General features: G+C 46.3%; 1 protein-coding gene across 6 annotated transcripts in view; it reads right to left on the bottom strand.

Annotated features, from left to right (window-relative positions):
- Vps8 (vacuolar protein sorting 8) overlaps positions 1-26,808 on the bottom strand; it is a 972,138-nt gene that overhangs the window by 847,096 nt on the left and 98,234 nt on the right. For all 6 annotated transcript variants that reach the window (XR_008608392.2, XM_055061192.2, XM_055061196.2 and 3 more), the window contains exon 6: positions 6,217-6,341. Coding sequence is in view for 5 of the 6 variants with exons in the window: in XM_055061192.2 (XP_054917167.2) it covers positions 6,217-6,341 (125 nt within the window). In the remaining variant the exon portion in view is untranslated. The remainder of the gene's footprint in view (positions 1-6,216; positions 6,342-26,808) is intronic.

Here is a 26,808-nt window from a genome sequence, read left to right as displayed (position 1 = left end):
AAGCGCCTCTGGCCATCGGGGGAGGCAATCCACACATGTGAGCAGGTAATAGGCCCCACGTGATCACGGGAGAAGGCTGACAATGACGAGGTGGACGTGGGAAAACCTCACATGCGTTGTCCAGGGTAAGTCCGATGAAAGATAAATGCCGAGATATTTGTATTATGGAGCAGTCAAAACTACGGTATTAATAATCGAATAGTGGAACACTGAGTTAGTGCACTTTCGACTAAATGAGATTAACTTGCATTTGGAGGCGTTAAGGGACATCTGCCAAGTTACACACCATCTATAGGTTAGTTCAAGGTCATTTTGGAGAGTAAGATGATCATCAAAACATTTAATATTGGGGCAGATGACGCAGTCATCAGCGAACAACCTAACTGAGGAAGAAAGGTTAGTGGGCAATTAGTTGATGTATATTAAAAAGAGTAATGGACCTAGCCCACTGCCTTGGCGGACACCGGACGTGACGTCGCAAAGGGTAGATGAAATGTTGTTGACCACTTTAAATTGCTGACGTGAAGACAAGAAGTTACGTAGCCAAGAGAGTGTTAATGAATCATTATAAAGGGCAGACAATTTGGAAATTAAGCGGCAGTGAGGTGCAGTATCAAACGCCTTTGCGAAATCAAGGAAGAGTCAATCAGTTTGATTGTTAGATTTCATGTTAAAGTGAAGGTCAGTCGTGAATTCAAATAACTGAGTGTCACATGAGTAGCCTTTTTTGAAGCCATGCTGATTAGAGAAAAAAAAGTTATTTGATTCAAGGTGACCGCAGATATGAGAAGCTATAGTATGTTCAAGTAATTTGCAGCATATGCATGTTAGTGAAATGGGTCGATATTTACAGGGTGAGTGCTTGTCACCCTATTTAAATAGGAGAACTACTTTACCAATCTTCCAGTCCTTAGGCAGCTCACCTGATGATACAGACTGGTTAAAGACAAGACACAGAAAACGACTGGAAATATCAGTAGTATTCAGTATTTTAGAGTTGATGTGATCAATGCCAGATGAAGTAGAAACTTTAAGATTCATGAAGAGGTTCGCAATACCATCGGCAATGATAGTGATTGGAGCCATGAAAGGAAAGGGTTGTTCGGGAACAAATGGCACATCGGAACAATCTTCTTGTGCAAAAACAGAAGCAAAATATGCATTGAAAGCAACCACTGAATCTTCATCAGAAAGCGGAGATTGTTTTTAAAAAAATTATGGGCTTTTACGTGCCAAAACCCCTTTCTGGTTATGAGGCACGTCATAGTGGAGGGCTCCGGAAATTTTGACCACCTGGAGTTCTTTAACGTGCACCTTAATCTACGTACACGGGTGTTTTTCGCATTCCGGCCCCATCGAAATGCGGCCACCGTGTCCGGAGATCTATGCCGCGACCTCGTGCTCAGCAGCCCAACACCATAGCCACTGAGGGAGATTGTTTTGAATCATGTATTGTAATGTGATTAGTAGACTTATTATAGGGAGAAATTATTAACCAGAATTTTTTAGGATTATTCCTAATAAGTGAGGGCAACTCCTGCGAATAATATTTTTTCTTGGCTGCGCCTAATACTTTACAGTAAACTTGTAGGCAATCCTTGTACATATCCCAGTAGGAGGCAGCATTCTTACGTTTTGCAGTATTGTAGAAATGTCTCTTTTTATTTCGTAATGTTCCAAGTTGTTTAGTAAACCAAGGGTTTGTTTTATTGTTGGATACAGATATGAGCGGCACATACTTGTCAACTAATTCTAATATTTTTTGCTTAAAAAGAACCCAATTCTCATTCACGGTCCATGAGACAAACGACGGCAGAAAAGGTTCATTATAAAAAGCGTCTAGTTCGGAATTGAATCTATCATAATTACCACATTTATAATCCCGAATAGTTTTAGTCGCTGAACTTGTAAAAGTTAAAGGTAGAATAATTTGGAAATTAAGGAGTTTGTGGTCACTAAATCCTATGTAAGAAATCGGACCAGCAGACTCTGGTGCAGTTGTTAAAACCAGGTCCAATATGTTAGTCCTGCAGGTGAATTGGTTAACGACTTGTGTTAAGTTGTAGTCAAGAGTTAAATCGCGAAACTAATGAGGTGCGACATGTGGTAGACATGGCAGACCAATCAATGAGCGGATAATTGAAACCGCCAAAACGGTATATTACGTCAGCTGAGTAGAGTTGTGTAGCTAGCTCTATGTCATCACGCAGTTCCTTAGAAAAATAAAAATCTGCATCCGGTGGGCGATAACATGACCCTAAAAGTATTTTAGCGTAAGATGTAACGCATGAAGCCCAAGTTATTTTTATAGTAGGGTTAGTATCAAGGGGAAATGATAAGTTGTCTTTTTCACCGCTAATAACATGCCGCCTCCTTTTGTACCAACACGGTCACACCGATATATGTTATAGCTGTCCTTATATGGGAAGGGTTCTTCCTTAGTTATGTCAGGATGGAGCCAGGTCTCCTTGAGTATTAATATGTCAGCATCACTATCATCTAAATGGAAACACAACTCGTCCCTCTTGGTCAGTAGACTTCCAATGTTACTAAAAGGCACAGATAAGGATGGTGACTTTAAATGACTCTGCTTACATGTGCACATGTTAGCCTCACACTATTTCGCAGACAGCACAACTGCGTTGTTAGAATTATCAAAAGCAAAGGTATTAGTATCAATGCGAACCTTATCTATGGATAGCTTGAAGGGTTTGTTTTGGGCCTTTGCGTATTCCAGAAGCTTTCGGTGCGCTTGTCGCATTTTCACAGAAAAATCTTCGCGCATGTATAAAGCGGATTCCTTAAGCTTACATGCATTCGACAAAATCTGTTCTTTGTCCTTGAAAAAGGTAAATTTGGCAATGACAGGCCTTTGTTTATCCTTGATAAATCTGCCCAGCCTGTGCATTCGCTCGAATTGAGAACTTGTTACGGAAATGCCTAGGTGATTGGAACAAAATTTCACTACCTTATCTTCTGAGACTGCCCAATTCTCATTGGGGTTACATCTAGGTCAAAAAAGAGAAGGTTAGACCGATGGAACCTATTTTCATCATAATCATCATCGCACCTATTCGTAATTTTGAACAGCTGATTCATCACATCACGTAAAACGTCGGCCAAACCAGAAGGTGCGGTCACAGACAGAGAAGCGTTGATTTCTTCCAGAGAATTCGCCTTAGTACTTAAACTTTTAATTTCGTTGTCAGCCGCTTTCAATTTGTCAGACATGACATGAAGGGCGTCAGCATCCGCACCAGCCTCGTCTGCAAGACATGCAAAATTGGCTTTTTCAAGCATTTCTACTTTGCGCTTCAGCTGTTTAATTTCAATCTCGGCGGTAGCATGTTTAGAAAGTAAAGCTTCATGACTTTCCTTGAGGTCACATATTTCATTAAGGGCAAGTGCGAATGCGTCGGCCTTTGACTTATTCATAGGACCAGGATTTGACTCCACATCCCCCACTAGCATTAATAAAAGTTCACGCATGCTACTACATATATACGCACAACAGAAGAGTCACTTCAATAAACCCCTAAGCTCTGGTGGGCATGACACCGCAAGGAAGCCCCGGTTGCTACTTCTTATACAAGAAGAGTTATTCAAGTAACCAACCTGAAAGAGCAAAGGCCGTAAGCATGGCATCCTTCCCGCGGTGTCAAGCCCAAACCAGCTAGTGACAGACTGACGCTTATACCCGGCACTGCGCAGACCATCTATCATCGACATCGACAGCCACAGATTGTTGTTAGCACCAAATATTGGGGAAAAGGTGCATCGCTAATATGAAATAATGTCAATACGTAGCAAAACATAAATATCTGCGAATATGAGCCACGTTGTTCCACCCTGAGACAAGTCAATACGAGTGGCCGAGCCACTTAAACAATGGCAACTGTGATTCAGACACATATTACAAGCTATTATTACGAATTCTCGCTTTTCTTTAGCTTCATCATACTTAAAGTTTACGCATGCCATGAAGTATTATTAGAGAAAACTGCACACAGCATAAGCGCTCACTTAGAGGCCGTGTAGTGCTCTCACGAAAACAGGGATGTCATTGCTAACACCATTCATAACTGAGGGAGCCAGTTGTTTATGGTGGAACAGGCAGACCATCTCTTCAGTGTAGATCGCAATGTTCACGTTTGGGAGCTGCGCATGGGATTCTAGTATCGCTTCAGCCCTCTCTTTGCGGACAATGCTTATGAAGGTGTTCAAGGCGGCGATGTGGAAAAGGTAGCACGTTGTCAGGGTGGACTAACAAATCTCGTACCATGTCCTGGCGGCGTCTTCCAAGGAGAAATACACATGGCGCAGTTCGCCATTGTGGTTCCAGTTGTAGAACACAGCGACCCTTTCGAACGTTTCCAGCCAGCTTTCCAGGTGTTCGAATGACGATTCGCGGAAGGTCGGTGGCTGACTGAGCCGCTGCAACACAATCGGTCTAGGTGGCACTGGAGCTGTCATCATGGCTACTGTAATGGCCATGCACGTCCTGGTCTTTTTGGGAAGAAGTCCGTGCTCAGGGGGTAGGTTTCGAAGGCTGAGGCTAGCCCAATGGTCCGGGACTGCGTTGGTGTTGTCTTCACAGTTTGGGCTTGTTTCACAGTTTTGTGGGGGCATCCTGTACATGAACGCAGAGCACCTCCACCAGATACCACGTTGTAGTGACGGTGAAGAACACAATAGTGAAAACTGTGAATCACGAAACTCTCTATTGGGTGAACCTGTGCCTATAAAAGCAAGGGACACTCTAAGCACAATGATAGTACTGAGCACAGTCGGCGATTATCGAAATCTGATCTGCGGGTGAAGCGTGTCGGCTTTTATACATAAGTCGACGAAGCCACCAGCGTAATCGCTGGTGCCCACATGCCTTCCAGAAACTACTACGCAATGCGCATCCCGCATACAATCAGATTACACAAGCTTCGGAGACAACAGACAAAGCATAGAACCATCGATAACATTCCAGTAAGTTTCAATGACGCAGGCGCATCTTGCGCTAAGCGATAAAATTAAGTTGTTAGTGGGCGAAATGCAGTCGCCGATAAAAGGATAAATAAGTACACGTGTCAATATGGTAAGCACATGTGCATTGGTGCCCTACACTCTATCAGGCAAACTTATGCCCAGCAAAAGTAAGACTCAAGCACAATGATAGTGGCAAGCAATGTCAGCAATCACAGAAAATCTTATCTGTGGGTCAAGCGCGTTGGCTTTTATACATCACTCGTCAAAAGTTCTAGGGTGATCACTTGCGTTCGCGCGCCTTTCAGAAACTACTTCACAATTCGTGTCACGCATACAATCTGATTACACAAGGTTCGGTGACAACCAACAAGAGATAGAACCATCGATAACATGCGAGAAACTTCCAAAACATGCAGGCGTGCCCTGTGCCGAGCGATAACGTTGAACATTTGTTAGCCGGTGTCAAGTAGCCACCGGACAAAGATAAACAAGTACATGTGTCAATATTTTGATTACTGCCTGAAATGGTACTGCAATTTGTGAAGGCGTAACTATGTTTCTCAAGTACCTCCCGCACCAGGTACTTCTGCACCTATGTTTGTATTGAATACAAGAGATACTCAGCTCTTAGTTTATTGTATTCTTGCTGAGCGCAGATTGCCAATAAAGATGCACATTTCTTTGCTTATTGGTGCCCTGCAGAAAACACAACAGTTGCGGGCCATGGCAGGCTAGCTCGCTCATCTTGGAGGGAATGGGATAAGTTTTCAAAAAACATGTATGCACTGCAGGCACACTGTTCATGTGAAAACAACCACTGAAGTCATAAGACTAAAGATGTTGAAAATGACAGTTCTAAGAACAAAACGCAAATGCACACATTTTCTCTTGCGTAAGTCACGTGCATAGCAGACCATCTCCCCTCGCACATCAACAAAAGCAAAGCTTGCCACTCGTGGCAGAAATCACGACTACCCTGTAGGTAATACAATAACCGTGGTATGACAATATAGCCTTCTTTTGAAAAACTTGAACATTAAATTATTTTTACAATCACATTCATTTCCCAACACCACTGACATTGTCAAATAAACAGCTGCTGCAATCTTAAATAGCATGCATAATACACAACATATTAGATCTAAAAAATAACACATTTAGACTGCCTAAAGCAAGGATGACCACGCCAGCAGGTATCTCTAAACAATCAAAGTGGAATTAAACAGCAGCACACACCTGACCCTTTGCATATCCACAAAGAAGCCGGCTGCAGTCGGTGTTGAAGCCCATTGCAGAGACAGATCCATACTGCTCACCCAACTGTATGCTGCCCAAGCACCACTTCAATGCTTGTTCAGGATCTAGAAGAAACACCATATTTGCCCAGCAAGTTTTCATGTATGCTTTTATTTCATTGAAATTGTGCACGTGTCTAGTGCAAATAAAAATATTGATTACAATTGTACCGGTATCCGTACAGGCTGCATTTATCTGATTAAATCTTGTTCCTCAATAGTGCAACAAACTACTTTTTCGTGGAAAGAAATACTGCAACATACTTGAGTTCAAAGAGCAACCAATTTTTTTTATTTACCTGCCAATCCCCAATGCTTAATATTGTTAATTTGCTGGACCAACCTACTTAGTACTAGTACAGCCCATCTGTAAAAACACGACCATTTCACAGAGTTTAGCGCTAAAATACTGATGGGAAATGACATTACAAGATCACAAATTGTACTTAGATCAAAACAATGCTACGTTTTCCTGCATTAAAAAATTATCTGTCAATGATTCAAACATACAGGGTCTGTTCTGAAAGTACTAGGACTGGTTTTTTCCTGGGCGAACGGGCGGATGAGAGGCGGCCTGCGTGCACAGGATCGGTGAAGGGAGCACTGGGAAAAATCGGCAGTCGGCTCTTGACCGTTCAAGAGAGCAGGTCGCTTGTACTGTGAACCCCTGTCGAAACGCCTCGTCACGGAGAATCATGGAGCGTTTACTGGATCAGCGATACGCGAGTAAATTTTGTGTAAAGCTTGGTAAAACGGGCAAAGAGACTCACAACATTATTAAGGAGGCCTACAGTAATGCTGCCATGGATAGATCAGGTGTTTTTGAGTGGCACAAGCTGTTCCAAGAAGGTAGGGAAAGTATTGAAGACGTCGACCGCTCCGGGACGCTCTTCGACCAGCAAGACCAACAAAAATGTGTCGCGAGTGAAAATTTTACTGAACAGTGATAGTACGATGAGTATCAGAATGATTGCTGATGACTTGAGCATTCCTCAAACCCAAGTTTTTGAGATCGTGACAGAAAACTTAGCCATGAGGAAAGTGTGCGCGAAGTTCGTGCCGCGAGTGCTGTCACGTGGAGCAAAAGGCCAACCGGAAAGCGATCTGCCAGGATCTTCTTCCTCATGTGAATGAGGACACTGACTTTTTGGACAATGTAGTGACCGGTGACGAGACGTGGGACGTGGGACCCGGATAGCAAGTGGCAGAGCTCCAGAATGGCACACCCCTTCTTCCTCACGCCCCAGGAAGGCATGAATGAGCAAATCCAAGCAAAAGTCCATGCTAATTTGCTTTTTTGATCGACATGGAGTCATCCACAAAGAGTTCATATCACCCGGACAAACAGTTAATGCAGTTTTTTACGTGGAAGTCCTTAAAAGACTGCGAAAACGCGTTGTTCGTGTGCACCCAGCCATCGCCAAAAATTGGCGGCTGCACCATGACAATGCGCCGAGCCACACAGAATTCCGCATACTGGAGTATCTTGCCCAGCACAAGGTGGCAACGCTGCCTCAGCCCCCCTACAGCCCTGACTTGGCCCTGCCAGACTTTTTTCTATTCCAGAAAATAAAATCTACACTCAAGGGGAAGCACCACGGATCGGTAGAGGCAGCTCAACAGGCCGTGACGAGGAAGCTAAACAGCATTCCGGTCCAAGTGTTCCTGGAGGCGTACAAAAACTGAAAAACTCGTTGGAAGCAGTGTGTAGATGCGGAAGGGTGCTACTTTGAAAAATTGTAATCGTTTTTACTATTCTCATGAATCAATTTTTTTTTTTTTTTGAGTCCTACTACTTTCAGAACAGATCCTGTATATTATGGGTATCAAGTTCACCCATGAGTCTGATATTCCAAATCAAAGAGTCAAGTCATAGTTGAGTGCATCTAGAAAATTTATTTTTCAGGTTTCCAGGTTTTCCTAGACTTCCACATCAAAAAATCCCAAACAAAAAAAATCTGGATCAGTTTCACTACACAATCTTTCTTTTCTCACAATGAATGAAAAATTGAGCAATCCAGAAGAAACAAAACTTGGAAGAAAACTTGCAACCAGCAATAGCTCTGTCACAGAGTGCATGCCCGCGTCCCTCTCGGGATGGCCGCCATTGCCGCCGCAGCTACAGCGCCGCTTGCACGGCGATGGGGGAGACCACTCCCCATTGTTCCCGAGCTTGCCCGACCGGTTGGTGACGTGGGTCGCCTGAGCGTGACGGAGGGACGAGGCGGCTCGGCGAGCTAGCAGAGTGGCTTGGAAGACGGAGGAGCGTGGCCGTGCACCGGGAGACAGCTGAAGATGTGGTCGGCAGCCTGAAACCTCCAGGCCGAAGTCTTCGCCGTTCGACCGACAGACGGTGCAAGTCCGTCAAGATCTTCGGCAGCAAGGTACCAGCAGCCCAACACTTTTCAGATCGGAATCTCGGCAAGCAGGCCCCAGATAAGCCTCGTGTTCCAGCCCGCTCTCAGAACTTTCCGCCGGACTCTCTTCTTTGAATCGCGTTGAATCTTTCATTTATTTATTCATCACGTGTTAATTCTTGTATGTTCTGTTAGTGTAGTGTTTGCCGTGTTTATTGTCACGTGTATTTTTCATTTGTGTCGCGTATGTTTTGTTTATTCACGAGTCTTAGGAGCTCCCACGTGGTGGGCTTAGTGTCGCGCGAGTGGCGTCAGGGCGTGCGTTGTGTGACCCGCACGCCTTCCGCGAACTGGGCCCCACTGCTGGTAATTTGTATGTTTTTTCCAGTATGTCTCGCGCATGATTTTATTTTATTAAATTGAGGGTGTGTTTTTACGTAGCCTCCCGTCTCATGCCTCTGGTTCACGGTCGATCAGACCTTATCGCCGGTCAGCAATCGAACCCTCAATAAACGCACGCGGGGTGGGTTTGTTGTCGCCCCATCCCCTCCGGTTCGGAGAGTGCGAATTGCTCACCACCAATCTTTGACAAGCTCTCCGTCTTGCAGCACTTGAGAACGATACCTACTGTGACAAGCACTCGCACTTTGGATGAGTAGTACAACTCCTTCAACCTGCATAAGGCAAACAATGCTTCAATATGCTCACATTTGTTGGCCTCCATGAACTGACCCTATGAAAGGGCATTGCCACTTGGACAGGAGTTTTGCAACTCAGTGTCACCACATGAAAACAAGTCTGAATGCAACAGAAGTGGTCACTGAACAGTTTCCGACCTCATGGCTGCTTCGTTTGCTGCCACTGCTGCATGGCTGCTACTCATTTGCACTCGCATGACATCTCTTACGTTAATTTTTTGCAGTGAGGCATTAGAAAAGTGTTTGACGTAGTAGTACTGCAGAAACCTGCAAGGTGGAGAGAAGTAATGAATAAAGGGAAAATCAGACATCCACCAGTTTGTAGCAATTGCTACAAAGGAAACCCATACGGGTTCCTCGAAAGAAAAGCCTCATAGTTGAAGAAAAATTCGTCCTGGTCCGGGACTCGAACCTGGGACCACCACCTTTCCGGGGCAGCCGCTCTACCATCTGAGCTAACCAGGCGGCTAGCAGACGGCAGGGCGAAGTCAAATTTGTCGACAACACGAAGCAAAGGCAAGTGTTTGACGTAGTGCCGCCACTGTGTTTGACGATAATGCCGCCACTGATTCTCCTGCGCCGAACTGCCCCTATTCTCATTTGCCTTTGCCTAAACGACAACAATCTCGCTCTCCCCAGCACCGTCGCTCTTTTTCGCCGACTCCCTTCGGACGCCCCTCCCAGCCGGAAAACTAGACGATGCAGCGCCTCGAGATGATGCTGCATTGCTCCCTACACCGCCAAAGCCTCTACTGACGTTGCCCAGTCATCTGAACCTTCTTGACGTGCAAGTCGACGGTGTTTCTGTATCTGCTCATACAGACACTGGGGCGCACTTGTCAGTAATGACCGCTGACCTTCGTAACCGCCTGAAGAAAATAATCACGCCCGCCACGACGCCTCTTGTCCGTGTCGCCGATGGCAGAACAGCCCCCGTAATTGGTATGTGTGCTGCCCGTGTCTCCTTCGCCGATCGCTCCACTATCATCGTATTCACAGTCATCGTCCACTGTCCCCACGACATCATCATCGGCTTAGACTTCCTCTCCGCACATTCTGCTCTCATCCATTGTTCCGCCAGTACTCTCCGCCTTGACCTGCCTGTTCTGGATCCCGCTGAACATTCCACTCACCTCAGTTCCGTCGACTTCTTTCGCTTGCCACCTTCGGCACTGACTTGCGGTGACTTAGTGTCATCCCCTCCAGTGCCCGACTGTCACTACATCGCGGCTCCTATGCAAGACATCCTACTTACATACGGGATCACAGAACCTCATACAGTTTTATCTATCACGGCGAATTGCGTTTGCCTGCCAGTGGTCAATTTGAGCTTGACGACACAAGTGCTGCCACGCGGGATGTCTCTGGCCCAGCTTTGCTCATTCGAGTATCACTCAGTAGCATCTATTGCAGTAGACTACAATTCAGCCGATCCTACTCTACCATCGCAGTCGGCAAATTGTACCATCGCTGACTTGCAGAAAATGATTGCGCCCGACAAGCCGTCCGAGCCCGTTCGTGAGCTCTATCGGGTTCTGTTTTCCTACCACGATATTTTTTACTTTAACGATCATCCTTTGGCCCAAACTACAGGTGTTAAACATCGCATTAATACCGGCGATGCCCCTCCTATTCATCCCGCCCGTATCAAGTGTCACTGGCTGAGCGTCGTTATTCACGCCGAAGTTCGCAAAATGCTTGCCAAGAACATTGAACCGTCATGTAGACCATGGGCGTCACCTGTTGCACTGGTCAAAACGAAGGATGGCTCATGGCGCTTTTGCGTGGATTATTGGCACCTTAACAGGGTTACCAAAAAGGACGTGTATCCCCTACCTAGCATTGATAACGCCCTTGACTGCCTCCACGGTGCTCGCTACTTCTCCTCTATTGACCTTTGCTCCGGCTACTGGCAGATTGCTGTGGATGATCCCGACCGCGAGAAGACTGCTTCTGTAACACCAGACGGTCTTTATCAATTCAAAGTGATGCCGTTCGGTCTATGTAACGCTCCTGCCACTTTTTAACGCATGATGGACTCCCTTCTTCACGGTTTCAAATGGTCGACGTGCCTGTGCTACTTGGACATGTTATAGTATACTCCCCAACGTTTGCTACGCACCTCGAGGGCCTCTCAGCAGTCCTGGACGTTTTTCGTCGAGCCTGTCTGCAACTCAATGCATCGAAGTGCCAATTCGGCCGTCGCCAGATTACCATCCTTGGGCATCTCGTTGACGCGAACGGAGTGCAGCTGGACCCAGGCAAGATCCATGCTGTTACGCACTTCCCTGTTCCGAAGTGTGTCAAGGATGTGCGCAGCTTCATCGGCCTTTGTTCGTACTTCCGCCATTTCGTGAAAAATTTTGCGGCCATAGCACGACCACTGACCGAGCTTTTGAAAAAAGATGCCCCTTTCCAGTGGGGCGATAACGAGGCCTCTGCATTCTCGCATCTAATCGACCTTCTGACAACGCCTCCCGTTCTAGCCCATTTCGATCCTTCTGGGCCTACCGAAGTCCGTACTGATGCCAGCGGTCACAGAATTGGTGCAGTACTGGCCCAACGACAGCATGGCAACGACCGTGTTATCGTTTACGCCAGCAGGCTCCTGTCACCCTCGGAGCGCAACTATTCAATCACTGAACGTGAGTGTCTGCCCCTAGTTTGGGCGGTTGCGAAGTTCCGCCCATACTTATATGGCCGACCCTTTTCCGTTGTCACAGACCATCACGCGCTTTGCTGGTTATGCTCACTGAAAGATCCCGCAGGAAGACTTGGTCGCTGGGCCTTACGCCTCCAAGAATATTCATATACTGTCACCTACAAATCTGGCCGACTACACAAGGACGCTGACTGCCTGTCTCGCTACCCGGTAGACGAGCCTGACGACGCTGATAGTAGCACCGCCAACGGCATTTTCTCTGTGTCTGCCTTCGCTAACATCGCCGATGAGCAGTACCAAGACCTATCGCTGCGAACACTCATCGAGCGTCTGCGCTCTACACCTACCGACGCATCCGTTCGCCGATATGTCCTTCAGGGCAGCATTCTGTACCAAAGGAACTTCCTCCCTGATGGATCTGATCTTCTTGTTGTGCCAAAACATCCACGACAGACTGTGCTCTTTGAGATGCATGACGCACCCACTGCAGAACATCTTGGGGTAACCCGCAAATACGACCAAGTCCGCCGCCGCTTCTATTGGCCTGGTCTCGCTCACTCCGTCCAACACTATGTTGCTGACTGTGATCCCTGCCAGCATCGGAAAACACCTCAGGTGCTACCTGCCGATCATCTCCAGCCGATCACCGTCCCTGTGGAACTGTTCTTTCGTGTTGGATTAGACCTCCTCAGTCCCTTTCCCACGTCATCCTCTAGGAACAAATGGGTAGCCGTCGCAACTGATTACGCCACCCAATATGCTATCACGTGGGCTCTCCCTACCAGATGCGCCGCTGACGTCGCGGACTTTCTCTTGCGTGACATTATCTTACTTCATGGCACCCCGCAACAGCTGCTTACTGACCGTGGTCATAACTTCCTCTCGAAAGTTATCGCCAACATTGTGCGTTCCTGCTCCACTCAACACAAGCTGACTACCTCATACCATCCTCAAACCAATGGCCTGACAGTGTGGTTAATTCATACTCTTACCAATATGCTCTCCAAGTACGTTTCCAAGGACCACCACGACTGGGACATTGCCCTTCCTTACGTCACATTTGCGTACAATTCTTCCCGGCACGACACCGCCGGACTTTCTCCATTTTACCTACTGTACGGTCGCGAACCAACCTTGCCCCTTGACACGGCACTTCCTCCTGCTGCGATCTCAACAAGCGAGTATGCACACGCGATGCCATCGCCCTCACCGACCATGCATGCCAGCTTGCCCGTGCTCGACTGACGGCCTCGCAAACCACTCAGCAGCGTCAGTACAACGCCCGCCACCATGACATACAGTTTTCGCCTGGTGCGCTCGTGCTCCTGTGGTCACCCTCTCGTCACGTCGGACTTTCAGACAAGCTCCTTTCGCGTGCTGCGCCAGGTGACGCCTGTGACGTACGAAATTGCTCCTGTGAGCTCAACCTCGTCCTCTACTCTGGCCTCTAGTGACGTCGTGCACGTTAGTAGGCTCAAGGCCTACTACACTGCTTCTGAGCCTGACCTTTAGTCGCTCCGGGACGGCACTTTTGCCGCCGGGGGTAGTGCTATGGAACAGTGTTTACAATGACGAAGAGGCGAGCAGTGAGAAAACGACGACGACGATTAGAGGCTAGCGTGGGCTGTTGCCTCTTGGCCAAGTGCGGTGTATTCCCTTGTAAATATACTTGTATATAGCTTTTTGTCTGCGTCTTCCTACGTAACAATATGATTATGAGGCATGCTGTAGTGGGGGACTCCGGATTAATTTTGACCACCTTGGGTTCTTTAACGTGCACCTAAATCTCATTACACGAGTGTATTTGCATTTCGCACCCATTAAAATGCGGCTGCCATGGCCAGGATTTTATCCTGTGACCTCGTGCTTAGCAGCGTAACACCAAAGCCACTGAGCAACCACGGCAGGTATGGTGGATGTAAAACAACAAAAATGATGTGAGCCCGCTACATGATGACATCATACTAAGAGCAAACACCCAGACGTATTAAGTTCCAATTCATTTAACTAAAATAGCTTCCCCATATTATTAAAACTTACAGCACAGGTCCAACAAGGAGTGTTTCACGATTCCTGTGACCCATTTTATTTTATTTTTCATCACTGTTTTCGTTTAATCTTGGCGTGAAGAATGGTACACACAGCATTTGAACAAGTTATCTACACTATCTTGAACTAAGCTTTCTTACGTGGTCCAAAATTTCGTTGCAATGGTCCTTTAGCTCTTTCGTTACCACACCTATATAAATCGATCAATTTGACGTAATGCATGTAACATAGTGCAGTAAGGACGAGGGGCAAGTCGAGACATCTCATGGAGTAGACCAGCTCATGGGATAGATTTGCGTTATCTGCACAGGCAATTAAAAAAAATTTTTGAAAGTGTTCACTGAAACACCCGGTATAGCATCCAATGCATGCATATTATTACAGCAGTCACAGCAGCCTTTAAGTCAGTACCATGTTCAGCCCCTTCCTCTTTCAAACCACTAAATTTGTTACACTAATAAGAACTGTCTGTAACACCAGCATGTTTTCACTGACTAAAATACAGCCAATATGTGGCTTCAACTCATCTGCAGAGTACTGAAACCTTAGATTCGCGCCAGTTCACTATCTATATGCTTCACTGCAACATGCAAGATGTACAAGTGCTGCATATAAAACAATTACACTGTGGTAGTCTTGCAAGTGCACACAGGGCCTGAACATTCACTCAATTTATGAATAAATTCTTTTATTATGGTGTTTGAAATCAAATTATTGTACAGAAAAGATTATATGTGGCGTTGCAAAGAGCCTCTTATAGCTTTGCAGGGTAACCGACCAACATGAATTTGCGACATGGGAAACATAATCAGTCCTGTTCTATGACTGTACTCACTAAAAAAAAGTTTCTGCTGGTCAATAAACAGGACCCTGCCTAAGTTGTGTTAGCCTCCACTGTGTCACATAATATGCAACCAAATCACACTTTGTCTGAAGCCAAGAGCAGTGTATTTGCTTCCTGAATTATAGGGAAAATTACATGTTGTAAGCTGTTGATTTACTGTTGAGAAAAGACTTTAGAATGTTCCAATAAGTGGTGACTTCGTCACAACGAAGAGGCGCACATATATATTGGGGGCGAGTTTCACCAGTGGAAAAAGCTGGCGCCACTGTCGGCGTGGCGTGGTGCGAGGGATCATGTGGACACAGCGGCTGCATCGGCTGCTTCTGAAGTGCCGAAGCGAGCTGAAAACAAAAGTTTGAAGTCCCACCTGCACTGCGGTTCTCATTAAGTGGTAAGGCTTTCCTGCATTTGGTACCTGCTTGACAACATTTGAAAGCAATATAATAGGTAGTGGCTGCCTTTGGAGGCATGCAACCTGATAGGCTACAGCTCGGTGCCACAGTGCCGGACGTACTCAACAGAGCCCGGTGTCAGCCTTATTCACACGTAGCTACAGGACAAGAAGCTGCATGAAGCTTGGCTTATGAATCTTAGAACTGGCAAACAGCCATCAGCTACAACTTGGGTATGCAGCAAGCACAGACGTGAGGAAGAGTTCTGCTACGGCGTCGGGACTGCGATGTTCGGTGAGTAGCAGAAAACATGCACTGAGGCGCTCGTCTGCGCTCGCTGCACGGCTAATGTCACGACGCTTTGGTCTATGAACTTGCTGATGCTAGATACTGGCAAGTTCACTGGAATGGAAAGGGAGAGGTAAGAAGCAGATTAAAAAAAAAAAAAAAAAAGGCGTGGCATGTGGTCATGTTTGCATTATGAATTAATGTACTGCATCACGAAAAAGAAGCAGCGGGAAATCACACGCTGAGAAAACCGATAAACAGAGTGGGACGCAACTTGAGAAATAATATCGAAACGCCCAAGAATTTAGAAGAAAAAAAAAAGAAAAAAAATCGTCACGATGGTACGTCACAGTCGCCATAGGCGTTGACCTATATAAGGAAATATACATGGTGTCGAAGTCTCTATAAGGAAATTACTTTTGAACAGCTCTGATAGCGTCCATGCAACAATGGCTGCTCATGTACTGTCAAATGCTCATATTCTGCGGCCTAAAGCTCATGGGATGGTGAGTAACTGTGCTCGCAGCGAAAGTGAACAGTGTGCGTGGACATGCATGCAGACACTCATTCGGTAGCTGAGAACCTGTGCAACTGCTGCATTGAGGCTTAATTCTGTTATGCTCCATTCAGTTTACAGACAGTCCACTATAAGAACATAATTCACATAATTTTCTCTCAGCATTTGCCTACCTTTCACGCAGGAAGCCGGTTCAGGAGACTCCATTGCGGCAACCACGCGCAATGGCGTTCATTTATTCAGTAAAGAGACAGCGTCTGTATACGATTCTGTGCTTTCAATTTGCCCAAGATTATTATTTTGACAGTAAAAAACTTCCCTCGTTTTGAGAGTACTTACAGAAATGTCCAGGAGGGCTGACGATTGGTGTTTTTATTGAGCACCGTAAGCCAACCCTATGAGGAGCGCACTGCATTATCCCTCATACTACGCAAGGGAGGTGCTTCCGACAGATGGCGACTCCGTAAGTCCTTGCCCCCAACAGTGAGGGAGGCAAGCACTAGGTAAGTTGTCATACATTTCAAACAAAAGTTCAAGCACATGCATTAGGCCATGAGCTAGAGGTAGCAGCACCGTTGCCGCACTGGAAATGTACATGGCAGCGCTTCACTGCAAGTACCGATTCCTTGGTTATAACACATGCTGACTGCACAGACCTGATACTATATTGCCCTCCGATGTCACATTTCTGCACAGAACATTCTACTACAGTCAAACCTCAATATAACAAAGTTGTACTTGCTGCAAAAAACTTAGATAAATCACAAATTTCGTTAATTCGAGGTTTTAAAGTTACCAGCAGTAAAAACAACTTCAGAAATTTTCAGAACAGTTCTGGTGGATAGTATTTTATCAGGAAACACAAACAAATCGCAAGATAGTCGGGCCATAATAGCATGGTTATGAGCACCAGCATGTGCAGTGCAGATCGTGCAGAGAGCAATGCACTGATGTGGCTCACGGCGTCTTGAGATTTGTGCATGTTGCGTCGCGCGGCGCCATAAATCTAGGATGCCTTGACAGACTGCGCTTAGTGCTGCAGCCATTATTAGATGGCACCCAGAGATTAAAAACAAAAGTGTAAGAAGATGCGGATATTCGTCCAGAGAAAAAAAATATCAGTTTCGCCAGAAAGGCTGAGCACCGACGGCAATAGTAAAGAGCCAACAACACGAAGCAAGGTTTGTATTTGTATTGGTGTCACATGCGCTCAGGCAAACATGAACAGACCTCACTCTATGCCCACAAACTCGCTGTCACAGCACACCATGTCTCGGATACTTGGGAGCCTAATGCGCATCAAGGCACCTACCGTCTCGGCTTAACCTTTGCACTTGCCTCCAAAATAAGGCATGTGGCCCCCTTATCTTCATCATGTTACCGCACCCCCTTCCTGTCAAGCCCCATCCCCCTTGCGCAGAAGGAATACTCAGCTCTTGTGTTTCTCCGACCAGTCCAGCAGTGCTTACTGTGTACGACACCCCAGTGCACATGCTTTGATGGCGTTTTTGCCCCTCAAAACATTCTTGCGGAAGGAAGTTTGTAATAACCTTTGCCTCAGCCAATATCTTTATAGTTTTTTGCTAGATTTACTAGCCATACAGGCCCCAAGTAAATGCTTGAAGTGGCCAAAACCTTCATTGAATCAAATCCATCTCACGAAATTACTTCACCAAATCACGAAAAAGATACTGTTTTTAACCCTTTCGCTGTCACCGACGTACCGGTACGTTTTCGCGCTTCCCCCCCACAGTGTCACCGACGTACCAGTACGTTCTCTATCGTGCGTTCAAAATTTCGCGCCTGAGCGCAAAGCTGGCGCTCCTGAACTGGCCCCTCCATCTGTTGACTCTTTCTACAAGTTCGTATTTTCGCCTCGACCTATGTTAGTCACGTATTGAAGAGTACGGTGCGACTGCCACTCGCCCCTCTCTCTTTGCTGAGTGGCGCGGTGGCTCCGCGTTCGCTGTATCATGCGTCGCGCGCGTGTGGTTATGGGTTCAAGGGTTGTTCTGGCATCTCCGCGGGTTTGAAGGTTTTTATTTTTATTCTGTTGGTGTGTCTGCTACGGCGCGTCAAGTTCAGCGGCACGCGCTGCGCCGTTGCCTCTCCGAAAAGAGTGACTCGATTGCTGCTTTCGCTCTCTCGCCGCACCCTCGCTTCCGACTTGCAGCAGTAAACGTAAAGCCCTTCGAACTTTGTTTTAGCCTTTTTCCATCTCCCTCTGTCTTCTTGATCACGCAACGTCCCATTTCTCTCCGTTGTGCGGGCGACTGAAAGCGCATCCTCCCTGCGCGCGGTTACTTTCGGATGGCTGAGCGCGCGGACCTTCGTCTGCTCATTGGAGCGGTGGCTCAATTCCGATTCAGAGTACGAGCCGAGCTCGGATTCAGACTCGGACAGTCTCCTGCGAGGAATAGGGGAGTTCCGCATCGTCAGATTCGGATGTTCAAAGGATGTTATAGTCAGGCTGATGATGATGATGATGTTTACTAACAACAGCTGCAGAACACTGAAATGTGCATATTGCAGTGACTATGTTGTTTGTATACCAATCACAATCAAAAATAAATTCATATGTTCATTCCCTGTTATGCTCGTTCCCTGAAACCAAGCCGACACTGGGGGGGCGTCACGGCCAGAAAGGTCCGACAGCGAAAGGGTTAATGGAACTAAAAATGGGAAATGAAAATAGTTCTTTGCATCGCGAATTTCGTTAAACTGAGGTTCAACTGTATACGTGAAAGAAGCACAAACAGTTTCTGCTCCACTACTTCCTTGGGGCTTTTCGTGTATGCTCAACTTGCATCTTGCCTACTCTGTTGGCACTGTTGTTGCACAACTAAACATGCTGCTGTTCTTCCACTGGTTACAAAAATAGTGGTATTCCTGAACAATGATGTTAAAGCAGCTAATTTATGTGCACTCTATTTCACCATGCATGCATAAAAGCACCTTTTTATCTGTTTCAATTCTTAGTAAAACAAAATAGTTATAAAGTTAAACAAGGTATGCCATGTGGTTTCACACACGTTTACCTTTATTGCGGTAACAGCTAGTAAAAGCGAAGCATTTAAAATGTGCGCCTGTTAATTATGGAAGCAACAGTTGTGCCCTCACGCATACAGTCATGTGTGTGGTTACTTATCACATCTCTCAGTCCCTTAATAAAATTAGTAAAGAACATGAATTACATAAAAAATGTATACTCTATCTGGGGAGAAATACATAGTACTGTCCGATTCCAATCAGGACAGGCCGCCATTGGAATCTGAACCTGGAAACGTTTAACGTTAGAACATTATCTAGTGAGGCGAGTCTAGCAGTGTTATTGGAGGAATTAGAGGGTAGTAAATAGGATATAATAGGGCTCAGTGAGGTTAGGAGGACAAAAGAAGCATATACAGTGCTAAAAAGCGGGCACGTACTGTGCTACCGGGGTTTGGTGGAGAGACGAGAACTAGGAGTCGGATTCCTGATTAATAAGGGTATAGCTGGTAACATACAGGAATTCTATAGCATTACCGAGAGGGTGGCAGGTCTTGTTGTCAAACTTAGTAAGAGGTACAAATTGAAGGTCGTACAGGTCTATGCCCCTACATCCAGTCATGATGACCAGGAAGTCGAAAGCTTCTATGAAGACGTGGAATCGGCGATGGGTAAAGTCAAAACAATATACACTATAATGATGGGCGACTTTAATGCCAGGGTAGGCAAGAAACAGGCTGGAGACAAGTCAGTGGGGGAATATGGCATAGGCTATAGGAATAGCAGGGGAGAGTTATTAGTAGAGTTTGCAGAACAGAATAATATGCAGATAATGAATACCTTCTTCCGCAAGCGGGATAGCTGAAAGTGGACATGGAGGAGCCCAAATGGCGAGACTAGAAATGAAATAGACTTTATACTCTGCGCTAGCCCTGGCATCATACAAGATGTGGATGTGCTCGGCAAGGTGCGCTGCAGTGACCATAGGATGGTAAGAACTCGAATTAGCAAAGACTTGAGGAGGGAACGGAAGAAACTGGTACATAAGAAGCCGATCAATGAGTTAGCGGTAAGAGGGAAAATAGAGAAATTCCGGATCAAGCTACAGAACAGGTATTCGGCCTTAACTCAGGAAGAGGACCTTAGTGTTGAAGATATGAACGACAATCTTATGGGCATCATTAAGGAATGTGCAATAGAAGTCGGTGGTAACTCCATTAGACAGGATGCCAGTAAGCTATCGCTAGGAGACGAAAGATCTGATCAAGAAACACCAATGTATGAAAGCCTCTAACCCAACAGCTAGAATAGAACTGGCAGAACTTTCAAAGTTAATCAACAAGCTTAAGACAGCTGACATAAGGAAGTATAATATGGACAGAATTGGACATGCTCTCAGGAACGGAGGAAGCGTAAAAGCAGTTAAGAAGAAACTAGGAATAGGCAAGAATCAGATGTATGCATTAAAGGGAAGCTGAAGAGTTTTCCAGAAAAAATGAGTGAAGAGCTGTATGTAATGGTTTTCAACCCTCCGAATTCGATTATCGCATAGAAATTGAGTGAAAGAAAGCGCAAACAGGTTTTATTTCGACGAAAAGTGCAGCAGCAGACTCGGGCAGCTCGCGCGCCTCGTTTCCGCCTGTGATTGGTCGGGCGCCTCGTGACGTCAACATTGGTGTTCATCCGGACCGGCCGCTGCCGCCACACATGAAGCACGGTGCAAGGTGGTTTGGCGCTGTGGTTTGTTGAGACGGTAATGGTAAATTTAGAGAGCTTGTGTTTTTCTGAGAACTTCAGTGTTGCTCCCTACATGTAAACGTAGCCGGCCTCTCCAAGAAGCAAAAGATGCTGGTAGCAAGCAGTACTTTCGACGCGAACGAAAGCGAAGTGTTAGCATCTCATCGTGTTAGAAATTTTTTTTGATGAGTATGACTTTTGCAAAGCTGTATTCAGCGATCCAGTAAGTTCGTTTCCGGGCAAACAACTGTACTGTTATGTTCCTGCATGCCTCCTCGTGGAACGTAAGGAGAGATGCGATCGTCAGCATTTGTGCGCTGCCCCAAAGCTGTCGGCAATCTACACAGACGGTTTACATGTGGGAAAAGTTTTCCGGCTCTTGCAGCACGTGTAGTGGCCTTCATCAGCACGCCACCCGCAGGCTAATCGTAACCGGAGCCGTAAAGGCGGCGAATTCCGCCAGCTACGTGAGACAGCCGCTTTCTCTCTGTGCGCGAGGGGGAGCGCAGCGTCCTGGCGTGCGCCGGCTTTCAAACACATGAAAACTTTACACTTGCACTGCATTATGGTAGCTGCATGTTGGCTGTTTCACAACACACGTGAGAATAGAAAATGAACGGCGGTTTGCGACCAAACCTGCGTCAAGGGTGGGAGATGAACATGTACCTTCCGTTCAGCATGCTAACACCAAGGAACTAGCAATAAATCAAAATCCAGGTTTGGACGAGTTCGTGTATTCATAAAGTCTTCCAAGACCAGTTACCATCCGTCCGCCCGCACCCGTACCGCCTTTGTGTGTTCATTGCCCCAACGTTTTCGCCCTGCGTTTAGAAAGCCTGCTAGCAAAAAGTCTTACTCTCACTCATTCACGCCTTATTGATGAACTCTGGTAGTAATCGTCGTCAAGGAAGTGGCTAGAGCACAGCACTGTTGTTCTTGAGCGCTTGAAATTCTTTCGATTCACAGCAGCCTCCCACTTAGCTGCAAGCTTCTTGTCTTGCAGGGAGTAATGGAACATCGTCGCGGCCGCTGGTGTTCGTGCAACCGTAGGCTGAACAGAATGCCGGCATGATCGGCCCACCACTTCAACTGATGCTGCGCACGTCAACTACTACTCTACATACACACAAGCAAAGGAATGCAGGCTCGAGCGAGGCAGATTATGACGGCACGCACGCAGAAACAAGCGCGGTCAGGCACGGTCGCGCAGACTGCGAAGGAGCCGAACACCAGTGCTGACGTCACTACGGCGTGGTTTCCGGTCTCCGCTCACATCTTCAGCGTCAGCAGCAGCGCGTGGCGCTTGACGGGGGTGAAGCAACCGCGCAATTTTAACCGGTGATTACGTCGTTGCTAAGCGAAAAATCCCGCCCAATATTTTACGTGCGTGGTTTATAAGGTTCCCGCATCCATATATGAGCGTCTTATTGAATTCGACACTCTTCAGCTTCCCTTTAAGAGACAAAGCCGGCAATATCATTACTAATATGGATGAGATCGTTCAAGTGGCTGAGGAGTTCTATAGAGATTTATACAGTACCAGTGGCCCCCACGACGATAATGGAAGAGAGAATAGTATAAAGGAATTTGAAATCCCACAAGTAACATCGGAAGAAGTAAAGAAAGCCTTGGGAGCTATGCAAAGGGGGAAGGCAGCTGGGGAGGATCAGGTAGCAGCAGATTCGTTGAAGGATGGTGGGCAGATTGTTCTAAAAAAACTGACCACCCTCTATATGCAATGCCTCATGACTTCGAGTGTACCGGAATCTTGGAAGAACGCTAACATAATCCTAATTCATAAGAAAGGGGACGCCAAGGACTTGAAAAATTAGACCGATCAGCTTACTGTCCGTTGCCTACAAAGTATTTACTAAGGTAATTGCAAATAGAATCAGGAACACTGTAGACTTCCGTCAACCAAAGAACCAGGCAGGATTCCGTAAAGGCTACTCAACTGTAGACCATATTCACACTATCAATCAGGTGATAGGGAATGTGCGAAATACGTATAACCAACCCCTATATATAGCGTTCATTGATTACGAGAAAGTGTTTGATTAAGTCGATACCTCAGCAGTCATGGAGGCATTACGAGATCAGGGTGTAGACGAGCTGTATGTAAAAATACTGAAAGATATCTATAGCGGCTCCACAGCCACCGTAGTCCTCCATAAAGAAAGCAACAAAATCCCAATAAAGAAAGGCGTAAAGCAGGGAGATACGATCTCTCCAATGCTATTCACAGCGTGTTTACAGGAGGTATTCAGACCTGGATTGGGAAGAATTGGGGATAAGAGTTAATGGAGAATACCTCAGTAACTTGCGATTCGCTGATGATATTGCCTTGCTTAGTAACTCAGGGGACCGACTGCAATGCATGCTCACTGACCTGGAGAGGCAAAGCAGAAGGGTGGGTCTAAAAATTTATCTGCAGAAAACTAAAGTAATGTTTAACAGTCTCGGAAGAGAACATCAGTTTACAATAGGTAGCGAGGCACTGGAAGTGGTAAGGGAATACATCTACTTAGAACAGGTAGTGACTGCGGATCCGGATCATGAGACTGAAATAATCAGAAGAATAAGAATGGGCTGGGGTGCATTTGACAGGCATTCTCAGATCATGAACAGCAGGTTGCCATTATCCCTCAAGAGAAAAGTGTATAACAGCTGTGTCTTACCAGTGCTCACATACGGGGCAGAAACCTGGAGGCTTACGAAAACTGTTCTACTTAAATTGAGGACAATGCAACGAGCTATGGAAAAAAGAACAATAGGTGTAACGTAAAGGGATAAGAAAAGAGCAGATTGGGTAAGGGAACAAATGCGAGTTAATGACATCTTAGTTGAAATCAAGAAAAAGAAACGGGCATAGGCAGGACATGTAATGAGGAGGGAAGATAACAGATGGTCATTAAGGGTTACGGACTGGATTCCAAGAGAAGGGAAGCGTAGCAGGGGGCGGCAGAAAGTTAGGTGGGCGGATGAGATTAAGAAGTCTGCAGGGACAACATGGCCACAATTAGTACATGACCGGGGTAGAAGTATGGGAGAGGCCTTTGCCCTGCAGTGGGCATAACCAGGCTGATGATGATGATGATGACATAGTACTAACCTACATATTCTGTTACCCCGGCGCAGCAAAGGAGCCATCTGCATTCTTTCCTGGGACTGTGGTGTGCCTTGTATCCTCTGCAGTTGAGATTGTTCTTGAACGCTCACATCAGGTACTTGCTGATGAATGGCATCAATGGGCTTAGGAGTCGATTCAGAGTTGGACTCGGTGCTGGAGCCCATTTTGCTGTCCGACGACTGGGTGATGCTCCCCTGGCCAGGCACTTTATATACGCAGGTCAGAAGTGATCCTGATGGCGGTTCCACGAAGGCCCATTTTCAAGCTGCAGGTCTACTGAAGAATTATGCTGCCTCACAGACTACTGCCGGTACCCATACAGGTCCTGGACCAAAGTTTCTGGCATACACCTGATTGCCAGGTTGAGTGTGAATTTGAGGTTTCACCTTCTAGTCGCATCTAATTTTCTGCTCCAACTGAGTCTACTGAGTGTTCAAACTGGTAAAACCTCAATCCACTTTGAGAAGGCATTTATTGCAATAAAAAATTGTGTGTTCTGGTATGGTTCAACATAGCCTATAAGGAGTCTTGACCAGGGTTTCTCTAGAAATGGCCGTGGCATGACAAGCACTGGCTGTGCTTCACGCTGCTGCTCCTGGCACATGTGACATGCTTGAGCTGTAGCTGCGGTGTCACCATCCAGCAATGGCCACCAAACGTGGCTTTTTGCCACAGCTTCTATCTCTGACACTTCCAGACTTCACTCTACAATGACTATAGGACAATCACCAGGTAGACCCACAGCACATTAGTACACACCCCCCCACCATCATAGGTCTTTCCTTCCTCAACCAAACCCAGCCTCTGACCCGCTCCACAATGCTTCTCTGACTTTCGACGTTGTTGTATCTCTGGCAGTGGCCTCTGCAACATTGTATGACAGCACCTGAGGGTAAACCTCTTCAAGCATGAACACATCGGCTGGACAGTCTACAGCAAGTTCATCAGTCTGTAGTGGCTGATGGCTCAATCCATCAGCATGTGCAATGCTAGTGCAATACTCTCCTATAAAGGAGAGTATAGCTGTACTTGGAAAGCAGTAAAGACCACCATAGTACTCTTGGAGAGCAACATTCAGGAATGCGTGCATTTTCTCCCATAAGGCCAACAATGGCCTACGTCCATGGTGACAACCAATTTTCGCAAGAACATTGAAATATCAGAACTCGCCATTTGTGTTGTAGGTAAAAGAGTGGAATGGTCTGCTGGAAGAAATAGTTGCCCTTACTGATGTGTCATCCTTTAAGACAGAATGGCTGATTTATCTGGATGGAGTCCACATTCAGTAACCCTAATCCTGTCAATATACATGAAATCGATATTTTATATGATATACCTCTTGATTTGACGTAGTAGTTCTGCGGAAACCCGCAAGGTGGAGGGAAGTAATGAATAAAGGGAAAATCAGACATCCACCCGTTCGTAGCAATTGCTACAGGTTTCCTTTGTAGCAATTGCTACGAACGGGTGGATGTCTGATTTTCCCTTTATTCATTACTTCCCTCCACCTTGCGGGTTTCCACAGAACTACTACGTCAAACCTTGCCTTTGCCTCGTGTGTTGTCGACAAATTCGACTTCGCCCTGCCATCTGCTAGCCGCCTGGTTAGCTCAGATGGTAGAGCGGCTGCCCCGGAAAGGCGGTGGTCCCGGGTTCGAGTCCCGGACCAGGAGGAATTTTTCTTCAACTTTGAGGCTTTTCTTTCGAGGAACCCGTATGGGTTTCCTTTGTAGCAATTGCTACGAACGGGTGGATGTCTGATTTTCCCTTTATTCACCTCTTGATTGTGAGACAACATTTGTAGTGCTCTTCTGCTTTGATTTGTAAATGGTCCATTTCTATTGTACTCATTATAATTGTTATTTCCTTGGTGTCTGTAACCTTGTTGTACCTTATGATTGTATAATAATCCTCCCCCTATGTAATGCCCTCTGGGCCTTTAGGGTATTGAAATAATTAACAAAAATACCGGCCCCACAAATATTGTCTAAACTTGGCGATGCCAAACACTGCGCCTAGGGCCTCCTTGTCCTGTTGACTATAATTCCTTTCAAAAGCAACTAAACTTCGTGACACAAAGGCAACCGGATGCTCTTCTCCAGAGTGTTCCCGCTGTGTCAGGAGTGTGCCAAGACCATATGGCAATGCATCACAAATCAGGATTGGTGGCTTTGCTGGATCAAAATGAGTCAAGACTATGTCAAAAGCTAGCTCATTGCTTCCTTGAAATACCAGCTCTTGTTCAGCTGTCCAGCACCAGGAGGACCCAGCTACCAGCAACCTGTTTAAAGGATGTAGAACTGTGGAAAGGCTAGGCATAAACCTTCTGTAGTAGTTGACCAAACCTAGATAGCTCTGCAGCTCCTTTTTGTTCTGGGGAGCTGGGGCTGCTACTACAGCCTGTCTTGGACAGGTTTGGGCAAAGACCCACTGCACTGATGATGTGGGCCAGGTAATCCACTGGAACCAAAAACTAGCACTTAGACTGCTTCAGTCGCAACCCTGCATCTCTGAGCCATACCAGAACTTGGCACTTGTTTTCCCAATGGTCGGCATCATTCGGACTAGTTACGTAAATGTCATCAAAGTACACAGTCACATGGTTCAAGTTGTGCAGAAGGTTTTCCATCTCCCTCTGAAATATTGCAGGTGCCGATGAAGCATAGAAAGATAGCCGTATAAATTTATACAAGCCCTTCGGGGTATTGCATGGTGTCCACCAAGTTGACATTTCCAAATTCCCTGAGTTTTCCAGGTTTTCCCCGAGTGCCTTTGCAAAATTCCCTGAGTGACACAGAACTTTGTTTTACGTCAAGACAGGCTGACACTATGTCGCCCGATGCTCTCACTCTCTAGTAAGCATGCTAAGAA

The sequence above is a fragment of the Dermacentor andersoni genome, chromosome 1 (genome assembly GCF_023375885.2).
Source record: "Dermacentor andersoni chromosome 1, qqDerAnde1_hic_scaffold, whole genome shotgun sequence".
NCBI lineage: Eukaryota > Metazoa > Arthropoda > Arachnida > Ixodida > Ixodidae > Dermacentor > Dermacentor andersoni.
This window is presented reverse-complemented; position numbering and strand designations above follow the sequence as displayed.